The sequence below is a fragment of the Castor canadensis genome, chromosome 7, assembly GCF_047511655.1.
Source record: "Castor canadensis chromosome 7, mCasCan1.hap1v2, whole genome shotgun sequence".
NCBI lineage: Eukaryota > Metazoa > Chordata > Mammalia > Rodentia > Castoridae > Castor > Castor canadensis.
In genome coordinates this window covers 37,331,337-37,349,857 of record NC_133392.1, presented here as the reverse complement: position 1 = coordinate 37,349,857, position 18,521 = coordinate 37,331,337, and the positions used below count along the sequence as shown (strand labels likewise).

Below are 18,521 nucleotides of genomic sequence, written 5' to 3'. Positions count from 1 at the left end.
CATATCTCATAATACAATAACGACAGACTTCCACCCGTAGTTATTGAGGCTTCACCACCCATTGTCAGCTTTCTTTTTTCAGTACTGGAAATTGCATTTAGGGCTTCACATACACTGGACAAGCACTCATTTGAGCCATGCCCCAGCCATTTTTAACAGTCTAATACCAAACACTTTTATGTGACTACAGAATTTTATATTTTCATTTGGGAGAAAAGAGTTGGAAGTGCTGAGTGCTCACCTCTCTTTAGCATTCTCAAGAAGAAGGAGAAGACATGGAAGATGGAAGGAAGAAGGGATAGAGCAGAATGGGCCAGGGAACATAGATTGACAGCCAACTGGCTGTCTCAGGAAGCTTTCAGTGGGACCAGATGAATGCAAATAAGTCTATGAAGGCCTTTCAGAAGAAAAACCTACAGTAGAGAGCACCAATCAGTATTCAGAGTGTGATTTTAACACATTCTATTATGCAGATAACTGATAATCTTGGTGCAAGACAAAATCCATACGTACTCTGGGGGATATCCTCCGCTCGGTAGATTTTCAGCATGAAGGTCACCCACCGGAGGGCGATGCCAGCGGGGAGTAACAGATTGCTTTCCACATCATCACTGTCATTATCACGATCTCGTTTTTCCGTCTATTAGGGGCACATGATTAAATTTACATGCAGAGAGAAGCAGCACATCTAGATGGCAAAACTGATGTTTGTAAGATGAAACCAGTGAGATCTGTTTCCATTAGGATTTCCGGTGTTTGGTGCTTAAGAATTCAGCCACCGATTTTCCTTCAACCTCAAAAGTGTTCTACAAAATCAATGCTTATATGATTCTGTGTTCTTCTGTAGTCTTAGGAGCACCAAACTAAAGTATCTGTGTGCGTGGGTATTCCTGACTTTCTTCCAATTTCTCTCTGGTCACTACTACTCCTCAGAATAGTCACCAGCTCTTTGCAAAGCAATGCCTATTCTGCAAGTAAGCCATGCTCTGTAGATAAAATCAGTCTTTCTAATGATGCAAGGAAGTCATAAAAACACATATGTATTTCCTATGAGTATTAAATACTCATAGCCTCAGGAAGGAGTCTGTGAGCCGAAATGATAATCTGATCAGAAAAAAACAACTCCTCAAGAATAGGAGGAATCAGAGGGGTGAGTGTGACACTCTGGAAACCTGGCTCCTCTCACAGACACTGGTGCTCTGCTTATTCTTACTCCTCTCTTTTTAAATGAAGAGAGCAAAAGGGAGAGAACATAGGAACTCACGGGAGGCTCGTCTCCAGTTCCCAGGACAAACATGCTGACTTTCATGTAACCCTTAGCCCCCGAGCTGGTATCTTCGGGGTCATTGAGAAGAAGCCATTTCCTCATGACGGCATGACCTAAAATAAAGGGGCAAAAGGACATGTAGGCTGCTCTGTGATTCCATCTACTATATATGATCGACAAGCATTTCCTCAACACACAAACTTTCTCCAGACGAGTCTCCATATTAATGTCCTCTGTTCTGTGCCCTCCCCTCACCCCAGTCCCTACCCTCCTGTCCTGGTTTGACTCAAACAAGACTCTCTAAGCTGTATTACCAGTCTCTGTAATTTGACCTCAAAGGCCAAAACATTCTCACAAAACACAGACGTTACTTATTTATGAATGTTAAGTTTAAAAAAATTAGACAGCCATAGTTTGCTACTGTTATTCATTCACACTAAGCATCCTCCCCCATCAAGAAACAATTTTTCCTCTTCTTTTGACTTTGACTTCTTGATCTCCAAGACTTTCTTGATTTCTAGAATCTTCTTCAGAGTTAGAAGGAATGAACGTGAGACTTCAGGTCGATGGGGAGAACACTACTTACCAGGTTCATCATAAATGAATCCAACATCAATCTAAGAACAACAATTTAGTTAAGTAGGTTTTAAAATCAGGCCAGTCACTTTAAAAACATCATTATTATATTTAAATACAATATTCTTGCTCTTAAATTCCCTTGATTAGACTTAAATTTCCATCTTACCCTCTCTACATCCTCAATATCTTGCCTGATGTGTGATACATAGAAGACCCTCAATTCATCACTGTTGAATGAATGAACTAGTCTTAGAGCTAGAAGTGACCATGAAAGTAAGGTCACCAACACAACCAAGTTTGCCTGAGATTTTCCTAGTTTTGGCATTGAAAGTCTAAGGCAAACTGAGACCATTCATTACTCTACAGGAATTCACCTGGTCCACTTCCTAATTCCCCCTCCTCTAACTATAGCTAATATTAATATATCCATTTCATTTAATCTGCACAACAATCCCATTTTACAGATTATGAAACTGAGGAACAAAGAGATTAAGTGAGCTTCCCAGAACACATGGCTAGTTAATGGCAGAAAGGGTATGACACAGGTCTATCTCACACATATCATCCCATAGGACTTCTAGTGACTGAAGCTTCTTCCTTTGAGAGGCAACTCATTCCCTATAGAATTGCTGAGAAGGAGCCAACCAAGTATTTGTCTTTTAATTCCAGTGAAGTTACTTGGAAAAGCATGCTGTGTCTCTTGGCTGGTTTGTCTTTCCTTTCACACTTCAGATTTACAACAGTTGGCTTTGTAGATGGAGCTCTGGTGCCACTGGTATGGAGGATGGAGCTAGATGGTGGACTTCTTGCCAAAGTCACACATCCCTTCCCTTTGTAGCAGTAGTTTTGCTTCCCTCCACAGATGGAACTCTGGCGAGGGCCCTGATATGACAGCTTCAGGGCTTCTTGCTTTGGTGGGCACTGTTAGTGTTATACTTTGGGAGTAGACAAGACTCAAGAAGCCCTTAGCAAGGATTGTGGTGTTGATCTCTTATATACAACCCTGAGACATCACCAAAATGGGTACTCTGAGACCTTGCCAGGAATCAGATTCCCTGTTATGAAAGTCCAATAAGGCAGACTGTAAATAAAGCTCACCTTAAATTCCCCCATCAGACAATCTGCCCGCAGAGAATGGGAATTATAAACCTGGAAGAAAAGAGAGTGGTGAGAAGATGATGGCCTTTGTCTGGCAGTTATCGGGCAGCTCCTTCCTCCCCCTGCCCCTTACCCGGATGCTGATGATCTCATCCATCAATTCAGAAGGGGTCATGTGGACGTTGTAGAAAAATAACTGTCAAAGCAGCAGACAACATGTTTGAATGTTAGTGGGGCATTCAGGTTTGGTGGGATCTGACACCATCATGGGGGAAAGGTGTCTCCTCAGCAGAGTGAGGCTACACTTGGAAGATTCCCCTCAAAAAAAAATACAGAACACATTCAGAATTAGATTTGACCATGCAAACACATTCAGGACTTAGAAAAGGCCCTGAAGTTTAAGCTTCATGTAAACTCGCCCCCTTGTATTGGAAAAAGGAAAAAGGGAGACGTAACAAATATAGCCTTTATTTAAATAAAATTGTTCATCTGGAATGAGTTAAAGATTTAAGGTGATTTCACGTTGCCACTCTGACTGCAATGGGGGCTTAGGGCTTGCGTGACCTGGAGTGCTCTTTTAATTCATCGGCATTTTTAATTCTATCATCTTCTATGACTCTAGCGACTCTACTTTTTTGTAGGTGTCTACAAAACATCTTCAGAGAAAACTGTGATAATCCATTAGATTCTGTTAATGCCTCCGCAGTCAGTATTGACCATAGTTTAATTCATTGCAACAGCTAAGTTTAAGAGAGCTGATTCTCGGGGGATGAATATTAGGTATGCAATTTGTAACATATCAGCCCAATAAACATTAATCCTAAAGGAAAAAGATTTAGCATTTATCCAAACTGAGACATTTTTATTTCATCTTCTTACTTAGAAATGTTTCACATCTATAGGAAGTTGAGACAAGGCTAAAATCATCACCACCTTTTACCTATGCTCACCAATTGTTACTATTTGGGGACATTTGCTTCACCTTTATTTTTAACTATTTGAAAGACTGTTCTAGTTATGACACTCTCCCCTCAAAATACATTTGCATGCATCTCCTAAGAGCAAGGACATCTTATTATATAATCACAATACTTACTATATAATCATATACTGTTGTCATGCCCAAGGAACTTGACATCTCATATATAGTCATTTTCCAATCTCATTTATTCCAGAAAAAAATGTCCTTTAGTTTTTTTTTAGAAAACAAAATTAGGATCCTTGCAAGGATCATATTGCATTTGGTTGTTGCATCTCTTCAGTTTCCTTTTATCTAGGACAATATTATTGCCCTTTTGTTTGTTTGTTTCTTAATTTTTCTATAGAGACTAGTTGTTTTGTAATATGTTCCACAGTCTGGACTTGTGTGAATGTTTCCTCACTGATGCAAGTCGACCATGTGACAACACATGATACAGATGATATCCATTACTTCTCTTATATCACAGCAAGACACCTGTGACATTTCACTCAAGATTAATGACTTAATTAAGAAAATTCATATAAACTTAAATTTAAAAAAAATTCTTTTATTGATTTGTGATTTAGTCTGTTTAGAGGCCCCGTGACTTGACTTTTCCCCTTTTGCTAAGAGATGTAATCTTTAAAAAATTCACTAAAATGGGAAAATTCTGAGGGACATAGAGACTCTTGATGTGTTCCTGAGAGGGTAGCTGAGTGAACAGGAAGCCTCCATCATGATATGCGTTCACTGACAAGTCTCAGGCCTCAGGTCCCGTTCCATCCAGCACCCTGTCTTCCCTCAGATCCAGCTTTTCCCAAAGTCCGTTTCAAGCTTCCCATCCAGTGTGACCCCCACCTCCCCTCCCTCTTTCTGTGAGCTTTTATACTATTTGAATGTTGTCTGTGATTCATCTAAAGGGAGGTAGCAGTTAGAAGAAAATGAGGCCTCCTGCAAAGCTTGAACAAAAGACAAGAAACTGGAACACAGGACAGAAGAAACTGGCTTCTTTTGTGAATGGAAGTAAGAGATAAAAAAAAAAACCAGACAAAAGAAGCCAGAGCTGGGACTGGGATTAGAAGCTACAGGGAAGGAACAGAGCTGTGATGGAAAGGCCTGGACTCAAAGAACAGTGAGACCAAGGCCCCAGAAATGTCAGAAATGTGTCTCCTTAGCAGAGCAGGGCCATACTCAGAAAGATTTCTCAAAGTGATCAAATAAAACCAAACCAAAAAAAGAAAAAAAAAAACCAAACAAACAGCTGGGCATTGGTGGCTCATGTCTATAATCCCAGCTACTTGGCAGGCTGAAATCAAGAAGATCACTGTTTGAGGCCAAACCTAGGTAAAAGGTTCATGAGACCCTATCTCCAAAATAACCAGAGCAAAATGGATTGGAGGTATGGCTCAAGTGGTAGAGCATCTGCTTTGTTAGGGTAAAACCCTGAGTTCAAACCCCAATCCTACCAAAAAAAAAAAATACAAACAAAAACCCTCCTCTGTCCAAAATTGCTATCTTTTAATAAGTAACATTTTTAATAGCAAAGTAAATTTTGATACCTCTTAACGAACTGTATTAGGCAGTCACACAGGGCCAGCCTTAGGGCATATGTAATTTAACAAACAAAGGTAGATGTGGGCGACATCATGTACTTTATTTATCATCCGGATGAAGAGATCCATTCAGAAGTTGTAGAAATGTCAAAAAGATCCCGGCTTCCAGGGAACCAATGGAAGCTGACCAAGCTGGGTTCAAGACCAGGTGTCCTTAGCTCTGTATGTTCAACACAGGAACTCTGTACCAGCTTTTACTAGTTGTTGCCCGTTTGCTCCACTCCCCTATGCACCAGGGTGGTGGGACACAGGGGGCTGCAGATAAACAGGACAGACTCACTGAACAGGGCATGTGTTCCCACCCACTCACCTCATCAAAAAATGGATTGTTCCCTCTCTTGATTCTTGTTCGGTGTGTCTGGCCACAGATGTGGACTTTGACCACAGGCCTTATGTTGTTGCCACTTAACTGTCGACCCTCAATCACTCTGACTCGGATCTGCAAGCACAAGAGGGGTGTTGTTACAGCCCCTTCCTCAGCGTGTGGCTCAAAGGACCTCAGATGTCACTTCAGCTCTTTGGCCCATCAGGATGAGTGAAACCTGTCCAAGGCAACTTTGCATTGTGCTGGTGCACATGGACTGGGAGAGGCCACCCTAGACCATTCCTAAGAGGGGAACTGGGCTTGGGTTGTGGAAACCTAGAACAGTTGAGGGGTTGAATAATTCAGAATCAGCCTGGGAGAGGCAGGACAGGGCTGAGGTCACTGTTTGGACTCCAGCCCTTTCCCTGGTTGATCGAGCACTGGTGACATACTCACTTCCTCACTCCAGAACCATCTCCTATTCTTTGATTAGCTCTTGCTTACTTCCAAAGAGAAGGAAGGTTCTAGTTATATTCCTCTGAAGAGCCTCATCTGGCTTGAGTAGCCCCACTCCTGCATGCAGGATGGGGAGCTCTTCTTGTTGGGTTCATGGCCTGACATTCGTGTTTACCAGATGAGCACTGCCCATGGGAATAAGTCCATCACAGCATCGTTGCAATTGCTGGCCCACGGGCCATGTGGTGATTGAATGAGGAGGCGGCACACCCAGGCTGTCTCTACCTGGAAGTCCTGCGGCTTGTTGGATAGCATTCGCCGGCTCTTCTTTCCCTTGGTCAGCCGCCGAGCAAGCTGAGCTTCTGACGCTGTCCGGGCTGGTCCCCTGGTCCCAGGGACCTTGATTGTACTATCCAACCCATCTTCATCACCTTGATCTTCTTCCTCTTCTCCTGAAATGTCAAAAGGGAATCCAGTTAGAGATGGTCCTCAGCCTGTAGGTGTCTAAGCACCCCAGTTTCCTGGACGAGGAGAATTTGGGCTGCTGTTAGTTTTCAGTGTATCCAAGGTGGCAGATGCAGGAGAAGATCCTGATGGCACCGACTCGGACTTGGGGCTCAAATACAGATACTTTAGGAAAATGTGTTTGTGGTGTATCAGGCACTTGTTTGGGCTTCTTTCAAAGAGACCAAGTGACCACCAGATACCCGAGGGAGAGCAACAGTGCTGTCGGACCCTGCAGGAATCACAGGGGTGTCACCTCAGGAGTCAGCCTGAGGTCAGGGGATGAGAAAATGAGGAATGAGTGGAAAACTGGAACTTGCACAGAGAGACTTCAAGGCCACCCTTCCCGTGGTGAGTCTTCCTCTAGAGACTGACTCATGAGCTGTGTGGCCTGTCACCTTTCTGCCCGAGCTCCCTAAGTCACAAATGTCCTCTTCACTCTCATGGCAGATAAGAAACATCCTGTTTTCCTGCCAAGCAGAACAAGAAAGCCATGTGGCTCTCCCTCCACCCTCCTGGTTTGTCACTTCAACACTTCAACATCTATCCCCTCATTTATCCCCCTAGCTTCCCTTCAGACTTGAGGAAAAAATTTCTCTGCTTGGCAAAGTGATACACCCCCATCCTCTGCCATGTCTTAAGTCCTACTTCCTCCTGGTTTTCGAAGGGACCCCCTCCACCAAATGTCCCCTCTCTCTCCCTCTACCTTCAACTACACATAAATCTTTCTTTCCTTCAAAAATCAAAACCCAAAAATCAACCTCTCTCTTTTATTTACAAACTCTGAAATTTAGCTTTTCTTAATAGACAAAAAGTCTGAACTCCTGTAAATCAATATAGTGGCGTTAGCCTGTCTTAATCACAGATTTATTATATGTGATTTTGACCAAATAAGAAAATCAAAAGAGATTTCAAAAGCAATTACACCACTCAGTTAATGTAGAAAACTCTCAGTCAGTCCCATGTTATCATCAGCTGCACTTAAATCCTTCTGTGATCTGCTGAGTGTTTCGCTGTGATTTTGTGAAAATCTGCCTCCCCAAAAAACAAGGTAAAAGCTAAGGCCCTTAAATGAAGTGATAAAGTGAAAATCTGAGATTTGTTGGAAGGCAGCATATCTCCAGTGGAAATTGGGCTGTGTTATGGGAAAATGAATCAAGCATCTACAGTATAGCACTGAACTCCAAGCATCCTGAGCAGGCGTGGTTCTTCCTCACAGTGGTCTCTTTGGAACCATATACCAGTGGATACCAAGGGTCTACTGTATAATTTAAGAGCGCTTAGACGATTGACCTCTTTGTCTATAAAATATCAGCATTCATTCAACCTGCCTTTGGATTCTGAAACTCCTCCTTTGCAAAGCAAAATCATGTGAGAGGTTTAATTTCCTCATACAGCTGCCTGCCAGTCATTCACACCCTGGTATGATTTAGTTCAACCACATCGCAATGTACCATGGGTCTTTATAAAGCTCGGGCTCTGGAATTATGCTGTCTGAGGTCAAAGTCCAGTTTTGAGTTCTGCAACTCTGTTTCTTTTCTAAGCTGTTTCCTCATTTGTAAAACAGGGGATGATAGTGTTTATGATAGGATTTCTGTAAGGATAAAGTTAGTCATCTATACGCAGTGTTTTACCATACAGCCTGGAACAAAGCAGTACTCAGAAAACTAACTTGTTTTTTTTTAAGTTTTGCTGAGCTAAGTTTTGGTTGCTGCTTTAAGCCATTCAGGCTGCTATAACAGACTGCCATAACTTGGGTGGCTTATAAAAAACAAAGTTATTTTTCTCAGTTCTGGAGGCTGGGAAGGTTCAAGGTCAAGGTGCCAGCAGGTATGGTGTCTGGCAAAGACCCATTTCCTGATTCATAAATGGCATCTTTACATCTTTCTGTAGTAGAATGGTGAACAAGGGCTGGTGGAGTGACTCAAGTGGTAGAGTACCTGCCTAGCAAGCGTGAGGCCCTGAGTTCAAATCCCAGTACTGCCAAAAAAAAAAAAAGAAGTGAACAAGCTCCCTAGGGTTTATTTTATAAGGACACCACTCTCAGTCACAGGACTTCACCCTTGACCTAATCACTGCCCCCAAAGCCCCAACCTCCTAATACCATCATCACTTTGCAGGTTAAGATCTCAACTATGAATTGTGGGGGGAGTGGACACAAACAGCAGGTGGAAGGCAAGTTTTTCTGAAGCACAGGATACTTCCTGGGAAGAGCAATTCCGGAATTTGGCAAAAGCTGGAGCAGTGAGCAGCATGGGGTAGGGAAGAGGGAACCCAGAATGAGCAAACAGCAACCATGAGTAGGGAAGAGGTCCCCCAGTGAGCTGCTTCACAGTTTAACCCATGGTGACTCCCTCTGTACCATCCATTAGTTCATGCCTGGTCTGTCCTAGGTGGGCTTCTGTTCTTCATAAGTGAATATGGTCTCTTCCTGCTGAGGTCAGGCCCTTCTCCGTATGCTCAGGCTTGAACTTCTAGAGCACTAGACATGGGGTCACACATACATCAAGATCACTGTACTTCTACTCCTCCTCCTCCAGATGAAACTTTGCACGTCCTTCCTGTGATCTCTTGCTCACTGTGACTTTCCACTCTGCCCTCTGCTACTTGACTCTGGATCCTCACTTACACTTTCTTCAGGGCTCCATAGACCCACAGGAATGCTAGATGAGAACATACCTTAGATCATCAGTCCAACCTATCCCTCATCCCATTTTACAGGTGGAAAAACTGAGGCCCAGAAAGCTGGCATTACTAGACTGTGGTAAGTTGTTAGGAGCCGAGCCAAACCTAGGACCAAATATTCACCCTGTTTCACTGGTTTGAAACTAGGTCAAACCCAGGCTGCAGGTGAGTGAGATGCTGTACTTCTAGTGCCCCAACATCCTTATCAGGTACTGAGGAGATTTCATCTGTGAACCCCTGCTGTCATCCTCTGGGGTTAATCTGGGTCTCTTCTTCCCTGTTCTTTGTTTTGTTTTGTTTTGGCATACTGGGGTTTGAACTCAGGGCTTCAGCTTGCTAAGGTGCTCTACCACTTGAGCCACTCCACCAGCCCTTTTTTGCTTTAGTTTTTCTTTCTTTCTTTTTTCTTTTTTTTTGGTGGGACTGGATGTTGAACTCAGGACTTTGCACTTACAAAGCAGGCACTCTACTGATTGAGCCACATTTACAGTCCATTTTGCTCTGGTTGTTTTGGAGATGGGTGGGTCTCATGAACTATTTGCCCAGGTTGGCCTCAAACTACAATTCTCCTTTTCTCAGCCTCCCAAGTAGCTAGGATTATAGATGTGAGCCACCAGCACCTAGCTACTTAAGTATTTTGTAGGAAGAGTTTTGCATTTTTGCCCGGTAACCTGGGCCTCCATTCTTCTATCTATGCCTCCCCCATAGGTGGGATGGCAGAGGTAGGCCACCACAGCTGTCTTATTAGTTGAGATGGGGTCCTGCTAACTTTTTGCCTGAGTTGGCCTTAATTGGAGTCCTCCTTATCTTCTGCCTCCCTCCTACTCCGAGTAGCTGGGAATTACAGGCATGGGTAACTATGCCAGCCTATCTTCTTCCCTATTCTTTTTTGGCAGGACTGGGGTTTGAACTCAGGGCCTCACTTATGCTAGGCAGGCACTCTTATCCCTTGAGCCACTCCACCAGCCCTTCTTCTCTATTCTTTTTTTTTTATTATTGTTTTATTATTCATATGTGCATACAAGGCTTGGGTCATTTCTCCCCCCTGCCCCCACCCCCTCCCTTACCAGAGACTTCAAAAGAAGAGCTTGCCTGCTGTCTCTCCTAGGGCATGTGGAATGTCCTTCCTCCTTGTCTCCACCAAGTGAATTCTTTTCCTTCCTCAAGTCTCAGTGAAATAGACTGCCTTGTGGCAGGCCTTGCTCACCTCTCCTTGCCACCACACACTATTCTTTCTGGTCCTCTCCGTGAGTCTTTTACCCGCTTGTTAACCTATAGGCCTCCCCAGTCCCCCCCGCCCCCCGACTCTTCCAAAGCAGGGGCTTGTACTCCCCTACATTTGGTGTCTGCCCCACACCCATGGGGCGGGGGGTGGGGAGAAGATCACCTACTGCTGTGCCTTCTGGAGCGCTTCAATAGTTTGGCAAAACTCTTGCACACTTCTGAGGAAAGAGCACTCAGACTGCTAAGGGGGTACTCCTTAGGGGGCCCCGAGAGTCAGCTCCCCACTGCAAACCTCTTCATTGAGTAATGGCTGGGCAGAAAGTTTTCAGATTTCCTCCCAACAGTAATGACTAACTTCCTTCCATCACCCTGGGCCCAAGAAGGACTTCTTCCTTACTATGCATTGCTCCACGTAGGCTTGATGGTTCATTACAGCAGCAAACAGGAGAAAAATCGGGGTAAATCACAGCCCTGTGCAGTGCTGGATTCTAGCCGAGCACATTAAGCTCTGGACAGATGTTCTAGAAACAGACCGTGGGGAATTTCAGGTAACATCTTTTGCTGTTTAGATTTCAGACAGAGTGGATGAAACCGGCCCAAGCTAGAAACAGCCAGCAAATATCTGGAAGGATATTTGCACAGGAAATCTCTTCTTTACTCAAGGATTAAACCATGCCACGAAGTGCTCTGAGCAGGACGAGGCCCCGAGGCCGCTGAACACACCTTCGTGGACGTTCTGTCATTACTAGCGTGCTCGCGGCTGTTCTGGCATGTCCTGCTCATGAGAGCCAGGTATGAATGCGATCCACAGCCAAGTGAATCTACAAAGAATGACTTTCATGACCACAGTGGGCAAAGCTAAGCTGGCCTCTCAGTGAGGAAGTTGCTGGTTGAAATGGCTTCCCAGGACTGTCATAACAAATTCTGCAAACTGGGTGGCTTATAAGAGGAATTTGTTCTCTGACAGTTTCAAACTCTAGAAGTCCAAACGCAAAGTTAGCAGGGACACATTCCCTCTGGAACCCTAGGAAGAAGCCTCCCTTGCCTCTTCCCAGCAGGTGGCCCCTGGCAATCCTTATCATACTTTCTGTCTCTCCAGTCTCTGCCTCTGTGGCCAAATGGCCTACTTCCCAGTGTGTCTTGGCTCTTCTCATAAGGACACCAGCCACTGGATTTGGGGCCTGCCATAATGCAGTATGATCTTAACATATGCAAAGACACTATTTCCAAATAAGGTTATATTCTGAAGTTCCATGCAGACGCGGATTTTTGAGGGACATTGTTTACCCACTACATGCTCCATCTTTTGAATCTTTACAGTTTTCTCTGTCACTCCAGCCACAGGGGCAGCCCCGGTCTATTGGCCACACCACCTTCACTGCCCTAGCATCCTTCACACCTTCACTTTTTTTCTTCAGCCATGCCAGATTCTGTGGTCTATCCCTGCAATGGCTCCCTGAAGGCCCCTCACCTTTTCCCCTCTCAATCACTGTTGTTCACACATTCCTTCAACTCTCCACTTACTCCACCTCTACACCCAGGCAGCTGAACTTGGTCAAGAATGACACACGCCTTCCTGACAGGTCTCATTTTAATTTCAAGACCTTCAGTGGACTTGTAGGTCTGCCTGGCAATCCTACCCTATTCCCAAGACACCTGTTTCAAAGCTTTCCTGGATCCTGATTTGAGATGGCCACTAATTAGCCAATAAAGTGAAATCACCTTCCCAACTCCCACCTATTGTTTTGTTTTACCTTGAAAGCTCTGACGTTCTTTCTCATTCTCTGCTAATGACCTTGCTTATCATGTCATTGAGATGACAGATTAGTTGAAAATTTCTACATCCTTCCAACTCCAAGTCAACAATCCTCCATCTGCCTACTGTCCTATTACAACCCCTGAAATATCTGTGTTCCACGACTTGAGGCTAACCATCCACATATATACAGATCATGTCTCCTCCTGCTAGTCAGGATCTTGCTTTTACAATATCTGCCTTTGTATCCACTCATCATGATCCAGTGGATCATTCCCATGACAACATAAACATGCTTGTGGCTTCCCACCACTGTGGACTGCCAACTCCTCAGGGAGAATAATGTTCACTCACGTTTTCCACTTCCTCTCTTTTGGTTCTCTATTGAGCCCCCTCTGGTAAGATCTTCACCCCAACACTCACCAAAACTACTCTTGTCAAGGTCACCAAAGACCTTCACATTGGGAAACCCAGTGATCCAATCTCAGGTCTTCTCTTACTAAAACTCTTGGCAACATTTGTTCATCTAATCCCTGAAACACTTTCTGCTCTTGGGTTCAGTCTATTGGACCAAAGCCAGACTTCTCATCTTAGCATTTTCAATGTCAAGTAATCACTCCCCCCGCCTTTATTTGTGGCACTGGAGACAGATCTTGGTGTCTTGCACATGTTAGCCTCTACTACTCAAGTACATTCACAGCCTCATTAGGCCATTTTAATAGAACTATAGAGCTTCAGAGCTGAAGAAAGACCCAATGTCATTTCACTACCTTGATGTTGGAAGTAAGGAATTTGAGACTCAAAGAGGTTAAGTGACAATTGACATTAGAGCCAATGCCCAAACTCAGATCTGCTGACTCAGGGTCCTCACGGTCCCTCTCTAGCTCTTCATGATTCCCTTGTGCAAATGCCATCCTGTCTCCCTCACAATCACAATGTCATTTAGTCAAATCCTACTAAGTTTTGGCCATAGGTAACACTGACCTATGCCCTTCCTGAGTGTCAGTAACTCCCTCAGAGGCCCTTAGTTGGTCATAAGTGATGTTTCACTTAATACTTAGGAATGGCTCTCCATCACAACTCCATCAACTTAATAAAACAAGTCTTTTTGTTCCTAAGATGTTCTGTTGTCCTCTTTTCAGAAGCTCAACTGCAGCATTCCTGAAAATGCCCCTGTATGTTGTCACCTGTGACAGTGACACTTTCCTTCAGGGCTTTTATTTGCACACTCGGTGCTGAAGAATTGGCAGCCTTAGGACACCTTATACTACAGTCACATTTGCCTTTGATGTCCCCAACTGGGCCTTTCCCCAATGTCTGTCAACCTCTCTCTTTCTTCCAGGCCCCACATTCTTATTATCTAGCACTTCTCTCCAGCAAGCAGAAGAGAAAGGGCTATTGCTTACTCAGATGTCACAAGACCTGTAGGCCGTCGCCTTCCCTCCTCCATCACCCCATCTGTGTACACCCTGCCAGGAGTGGAGGGCCTGTTAAAAGTTCCCAGTGAAGGCAACTCCTAGGAATGGTAGCAGAGGAGAAATGAATGTCCAGTCACCAAGGGCTTCCTCCTGGCCTGTAATACAGCAGACGCCTTTATCTGAACACCCTCTCATTTTCTCATCTTTTCCTCTTAAACACTACTTGAGCCACTATCCCAGCTGATACTTTTCTATTCCTAGAGAGAGTAGTATTTCTGGAATATCCTATTTTTAGTGTGTATGATGGTCAATATTTACTATTTGTTCATAGCCATCCTGTTTTTTCTAGAGTTCTAGAATGTCTTACTCTGCCTGTGATATTAATTGTCCTTCTCATGATGAAGTCTGGTTAGGTGGTGGTACTGGTTATGGCAGTATTTTATTATGTTGGGTCAAAGGTCATCACAAAATCAGAATGAAGGGCTGGTACAATATTATCCTTAGGTAAGTTGAAAAGTACAACACAGAGCAGGAAAGAGACAGCTTTGAAGCATGCAAAATCTTAGACTCATGGGTTTTTTAAATGTTAGAAAAGTTTGTGACCTACTACAAATAATTCATTATGTCCCTTCCTGCACCTTAACTTTTAGATAACTAGCACTAGGTGAGCTCTAAGAATTTTCCAGTGTGATTCTGACACTTAGACCCAGATAAAAGTACTGAGATAGACAGCCTCTAACAAGCAGAGATGCAAACACTTGGGACCATCCTGGCAGCATCTGCCTTCAGTGTCCAGACTATGGGCCAGTGTAGTGTCCACTGCCCACCACCCTGTCTGAATCTGGGCAATATAATACAACCAGATAAATACACAAAAATTTGCTTGCTTCTCTACAGAGGAATTTATTATACTCAGCCTGGGCTATCCTTACTTATGTCTGCATCTTATCTTCCTACTAATGGCAAACTCCTTGGTGGCGAAACAATGCCTTTCTCACCTCTGCATGTGGCATAGACAGGTGTCAGCAAGTGTTTTATGACAAGGAGCAAATTTAATTTCAAGGACTTTGGTGTTAATGGAATGAAATAAATTTAAGCAAGGAAGTCTAGCCATGAATGAATTTTTACATTTCTGCAGTTGGACAAAGCACAAATTTAACTAGATGTGAGATTTTAATAATAGTCCCTTCCAGCTACAGGAACACAAGTTCCAGTCAAGCTGACTGACAACTGGGAACAGAGTTGCCATGGTAACAGGTTTCCAGGAAGCCAAGCCTATCCTCTGCTCACTCCTGTCAAGGGACCAGTCTTCCAGGTGGTCAATGAAAGAGGTGTCTCTCAACCACTAATCTTCAGATTCTGTACCTTTTTAAATTGTTTTTGAGACAGGGTTTCATTGTGTAGCCAACCTGGCCTCAAACTCACTATGTGGCCCAGGCAGGCCTCGATCTATCTATCCTTCTACCTCAGCCTGCTGAGTGCTGGGACTATATCCGGGTGTCATCACACCTGGCTGCTCTGTGTCTTAGTCATCTTGATATAAGGGCTCCACCAAAGCATTCCCTGAAAAGGAACCTCTGAGGTGTTCGATTTTTTGGTCTACAGTCACAACTAGCTTCTTCAGCTCACGGTGGTTAATTCTGGGCATCATCACTTTTGTGTTCTACCGTTACTGTTTCACATTTCTCCTTTGCGTTCACTGTGTGAATGACAACCTTTAAAATGGTATCAGTAGTGCCAAAAGAGCATGGCATTGAGAAGGAGTTTCCCTTCCTGTGTCTTTCTTATGATGTTTTTTCCTGTGTCTTATATGTTAATAAGCAGGTATTTCTTTTGTATTCAAAGAAATATAAACAAGTTAAAATTTCAAAAATTCCAAAATATGTATACAAATTAGAGGAAGAGGACATTTATACAAAATGGTAAAAAATTTAAGAGTCAATCAAAGGTGAAAGAACAAATTCTGGGCCAGGTGTCCTATGTTATTCCATTCATAGCAAGAGCTATGGCAGTCTTTATTTCTCTGTCTCAGGTTTGCTGATCTTATCTTCTCACAAATTGTTTTTTTTTTTTTTTGTCTCTCTCTCCTTTCCTCTCCTTCTTTCCCTTCTTCTCTTCCTTCCTTTTTCCCTTCCTCTCTTCCTCCCTTCCTTTCTTCTTTCCTTCCCTGCATTTTTAAAATGTGTTCCTTAACTTGGAGTTATGGTAGGTCCTCAAAGAAAAGTTTCTTTTCACCTGAGTGTGAAGCCAACTTCAGACTGTCACTCCTGACCCAGCCTTGGTGAACAATCATTTTATAGAACAAAGAACTCTTCCAGATCAAAGATCTTGATTTATGTTTTAAATCAAGAAATTTTACTTTGGCATCTCACACTCAAAAATCAAATTGTCCAGAAAGTTGCAGGCCAGCATTTACTTAGTAATATTTGCAGGCCCACACTCAGTAACATTCTTTCAAATCCAAACACAAGGAACCTGAGTGCCAATCCATTTCCATCTCAGTCCAGCCATGTCAGGGATCCAAGAACCTCTGAGGACAGCCGTGGCTGCACCTGCCCAGAAACCTGTCACTGAATTTGCTGCAAGTCAGCTTCTTGGGACCTGGGTGGACCCTCACAGCCCAAGATTCTGCTAAGACACCGGGTTCCAAGGCTGGTATTATACCCAGCCAAGGTGAGAACGAGCTTCAGGCTGAGGAAGTCTTGGGTGGCAAGGTTTTTCCCTAGTGGGGTTTGCTCCTTTCTAAGGAAGCAGAAATTTGCTCCAGGGAAATCATGTTTGTGGCTCAGAAAAGTTTGGGCTCATACAGGTCAATCTAAGGGGATAGAATCTGCCCCCCACTTTCTGAATAGCTTAGTAAATTGCTTGTTCTCCAAAACTTTCTGCTCCACTGGGACACGACACTATTTCTAGCATCACATTGCCCTGGAAAGACGCCAAGCAGAGGTCAAACTCCACTGTGTGAAAGAAAGCCTGGATTGTCTTGTAGCGCCTTCCTCCAACTGAGGTTTAAAGCCCTCCCAATGCCTCGGCCCCATCCACAGAGGTTTGACTGCCCTAAGTAACGGGCAGCCCATGTCAGGGACCTAGGAGAATAGTAGGTAGTTTATGCAGAAGGAAAGCAGCTGGGTAGGGGACTGAGGGGCTGTTTTGGTTGTTGGGGAGAGAGGGGATCAGGGCCAAAGGTGAGAGAGAGAGAGAGAGAGAGAGAGAAGCTCGAGTCCAAGTGCACTGACCACAAGACTGGGTGATCATACCTTCAGCAAGAAGACACAGGGAGGAGAGCAGAGAGGCTCCATGGAACTCACAACCTGGGACATTGTATGGGTAGAAACAACAATAAAACAATGCCACGCTTAGGCCATTGTTCTGGAGTCTGCGTGTCCTGAATAGGTTCACTGTGAGGCTGTTTCGTGAAACACTGCTTCACCTTTTCTCTACCAGAAGGGCATTTCATAAACAATTGCAATGTTCCCAGACAGCTTCGTGTGCCTTACAGAGTCCCTGTTTTTTGAGCAGGAAGCTGCAGGCAGTGTAACAACGTGCAGGATTCCTCTGGAGACCTCTTCACTTGTCTTAGCAGATTCCCCTTGGGGAATGTTCCCCTTGGATGGGCTGGACCTTCAGAGGATCAGCTTACCTCCCATGCCTGGCACGCTGGTTCCACTCAGGTCATTTGGATGTGGAGCTGAAGGTGGTTCATAGCCGATCACCAAGTCAATGGTGGCCTAAGTAGAAATAATTCACTGCAGAATCAGTGTGGAGCACAGGAACGTTATAGACTCACTGCAATCAGTTTAGCAATATTAACTCTTAAGAGCCAGGTGCAGAAGCAACTTGGGAGGCAGAGATCAGTAAGATTGTGGTTAAAGGACAGCCCAGGCAAAAAGTTAGCAAAACCCCAGTGCCAACAAATAAGCCCGGTTTAGTGGCATGTGCTTGTGATCCCAATATACTGAGAGGCATAGGTAGGAAGATCCCAATTCAAGGTCAGCCCAGGCAAAAATATGAGATTCTATCTGAAAAGTAAGTGAAGCAAAAAAGGGCTGAGGAGTGCTGAGGCTCAAGTGATAGAGCATCTGCCTAGCAAGTACAAGGCCCTGAGTTCAAATCCTAGTAGACCCCAAAAGATTTTTTAATAAATGAGAGAGTAATGTTAGTAGCAAGAGAGAGTACCTCACAGAAGAGATGGAAGTAGGGATGTGAGACTAGAAAGGGAGAAGGGTGACGACATGCTGGACTGTTTCTGTTTCCCACAGATGAGCCAAGGAGGAGTGAGGAAAGGGGGCTACTTGTCACAGGTTGGCAAGTACACCATTGCTAGGGGCAACCTCACTAACTAGCATAAAGCTGTGACCAGCAAGTGGGAATGTGTAAGTAACCTCCATCCTAGAGTAGAGATGGCCTCTGCTCACAGAATTACAGAAACTCACTTTAAATGATTGACTTATTTGTTGCTCATTGACTTATACGATTATTGATTAATGAGATTTGTTTTTATATTTCTCTCTAATAAGAATTTTTAGTAACTAGCAAGAAATGTATGTAATAATGTGATTCATAAAATATGATAAAAAGGGAAATTGAGTCTGATTAAAGAGGAAACAAGTATCCAAATTATGAAATTAAACATAATTGTCATCCTTTCACATGAAC

General features: G+C 43.8%; 1 protein-coding gene across 3 annotated transcripts in view; it reads right to left on the bottom strand.

The window, feature by feature from the left end:
* The window catches only part of Myof (myoferlin), a 138,898-nt gene that overhangs the window by 80,433 nt on the left and 39,944 nt on the right, over nt 1–18,521 (bottom strand). For all 3 annotated transcript variants that reach the window (XM_020159709.2, XM_020159710.2, XM_074078753.1), the window contains 8 exons: nt 17,506–17,593; nt 6,564–6,730; nt 5,829–5,957; nt 3,078–3,140; nt 2,945–2,995; nt 1,854–1,884; nt 1,265–1,380; nt 514–640 (listed from right to left, as the gene is read on the bottom strand). In XM_020159709.2, coding sequence (XP_020015298.1) covers nt 514–640; nt 1,265–1,380; nt 1,854–1,884; nt 2,945–2,995; nt 3,078–3,140; nt 5,829–5,957; nt 6,564–6,730; nt 17,506–17,593 — 772 coding nt within the window. The remainder of the gene's footprint in view (nt 1–513; nt 641–1,264; nt 1,381–1,853; nt 1,885–2,944; nt 2,996–3,077; nt 3,141–5,828; nt 5,958–6,563; nt 6,731–17,505; nt 17,594–18,521) is intronic.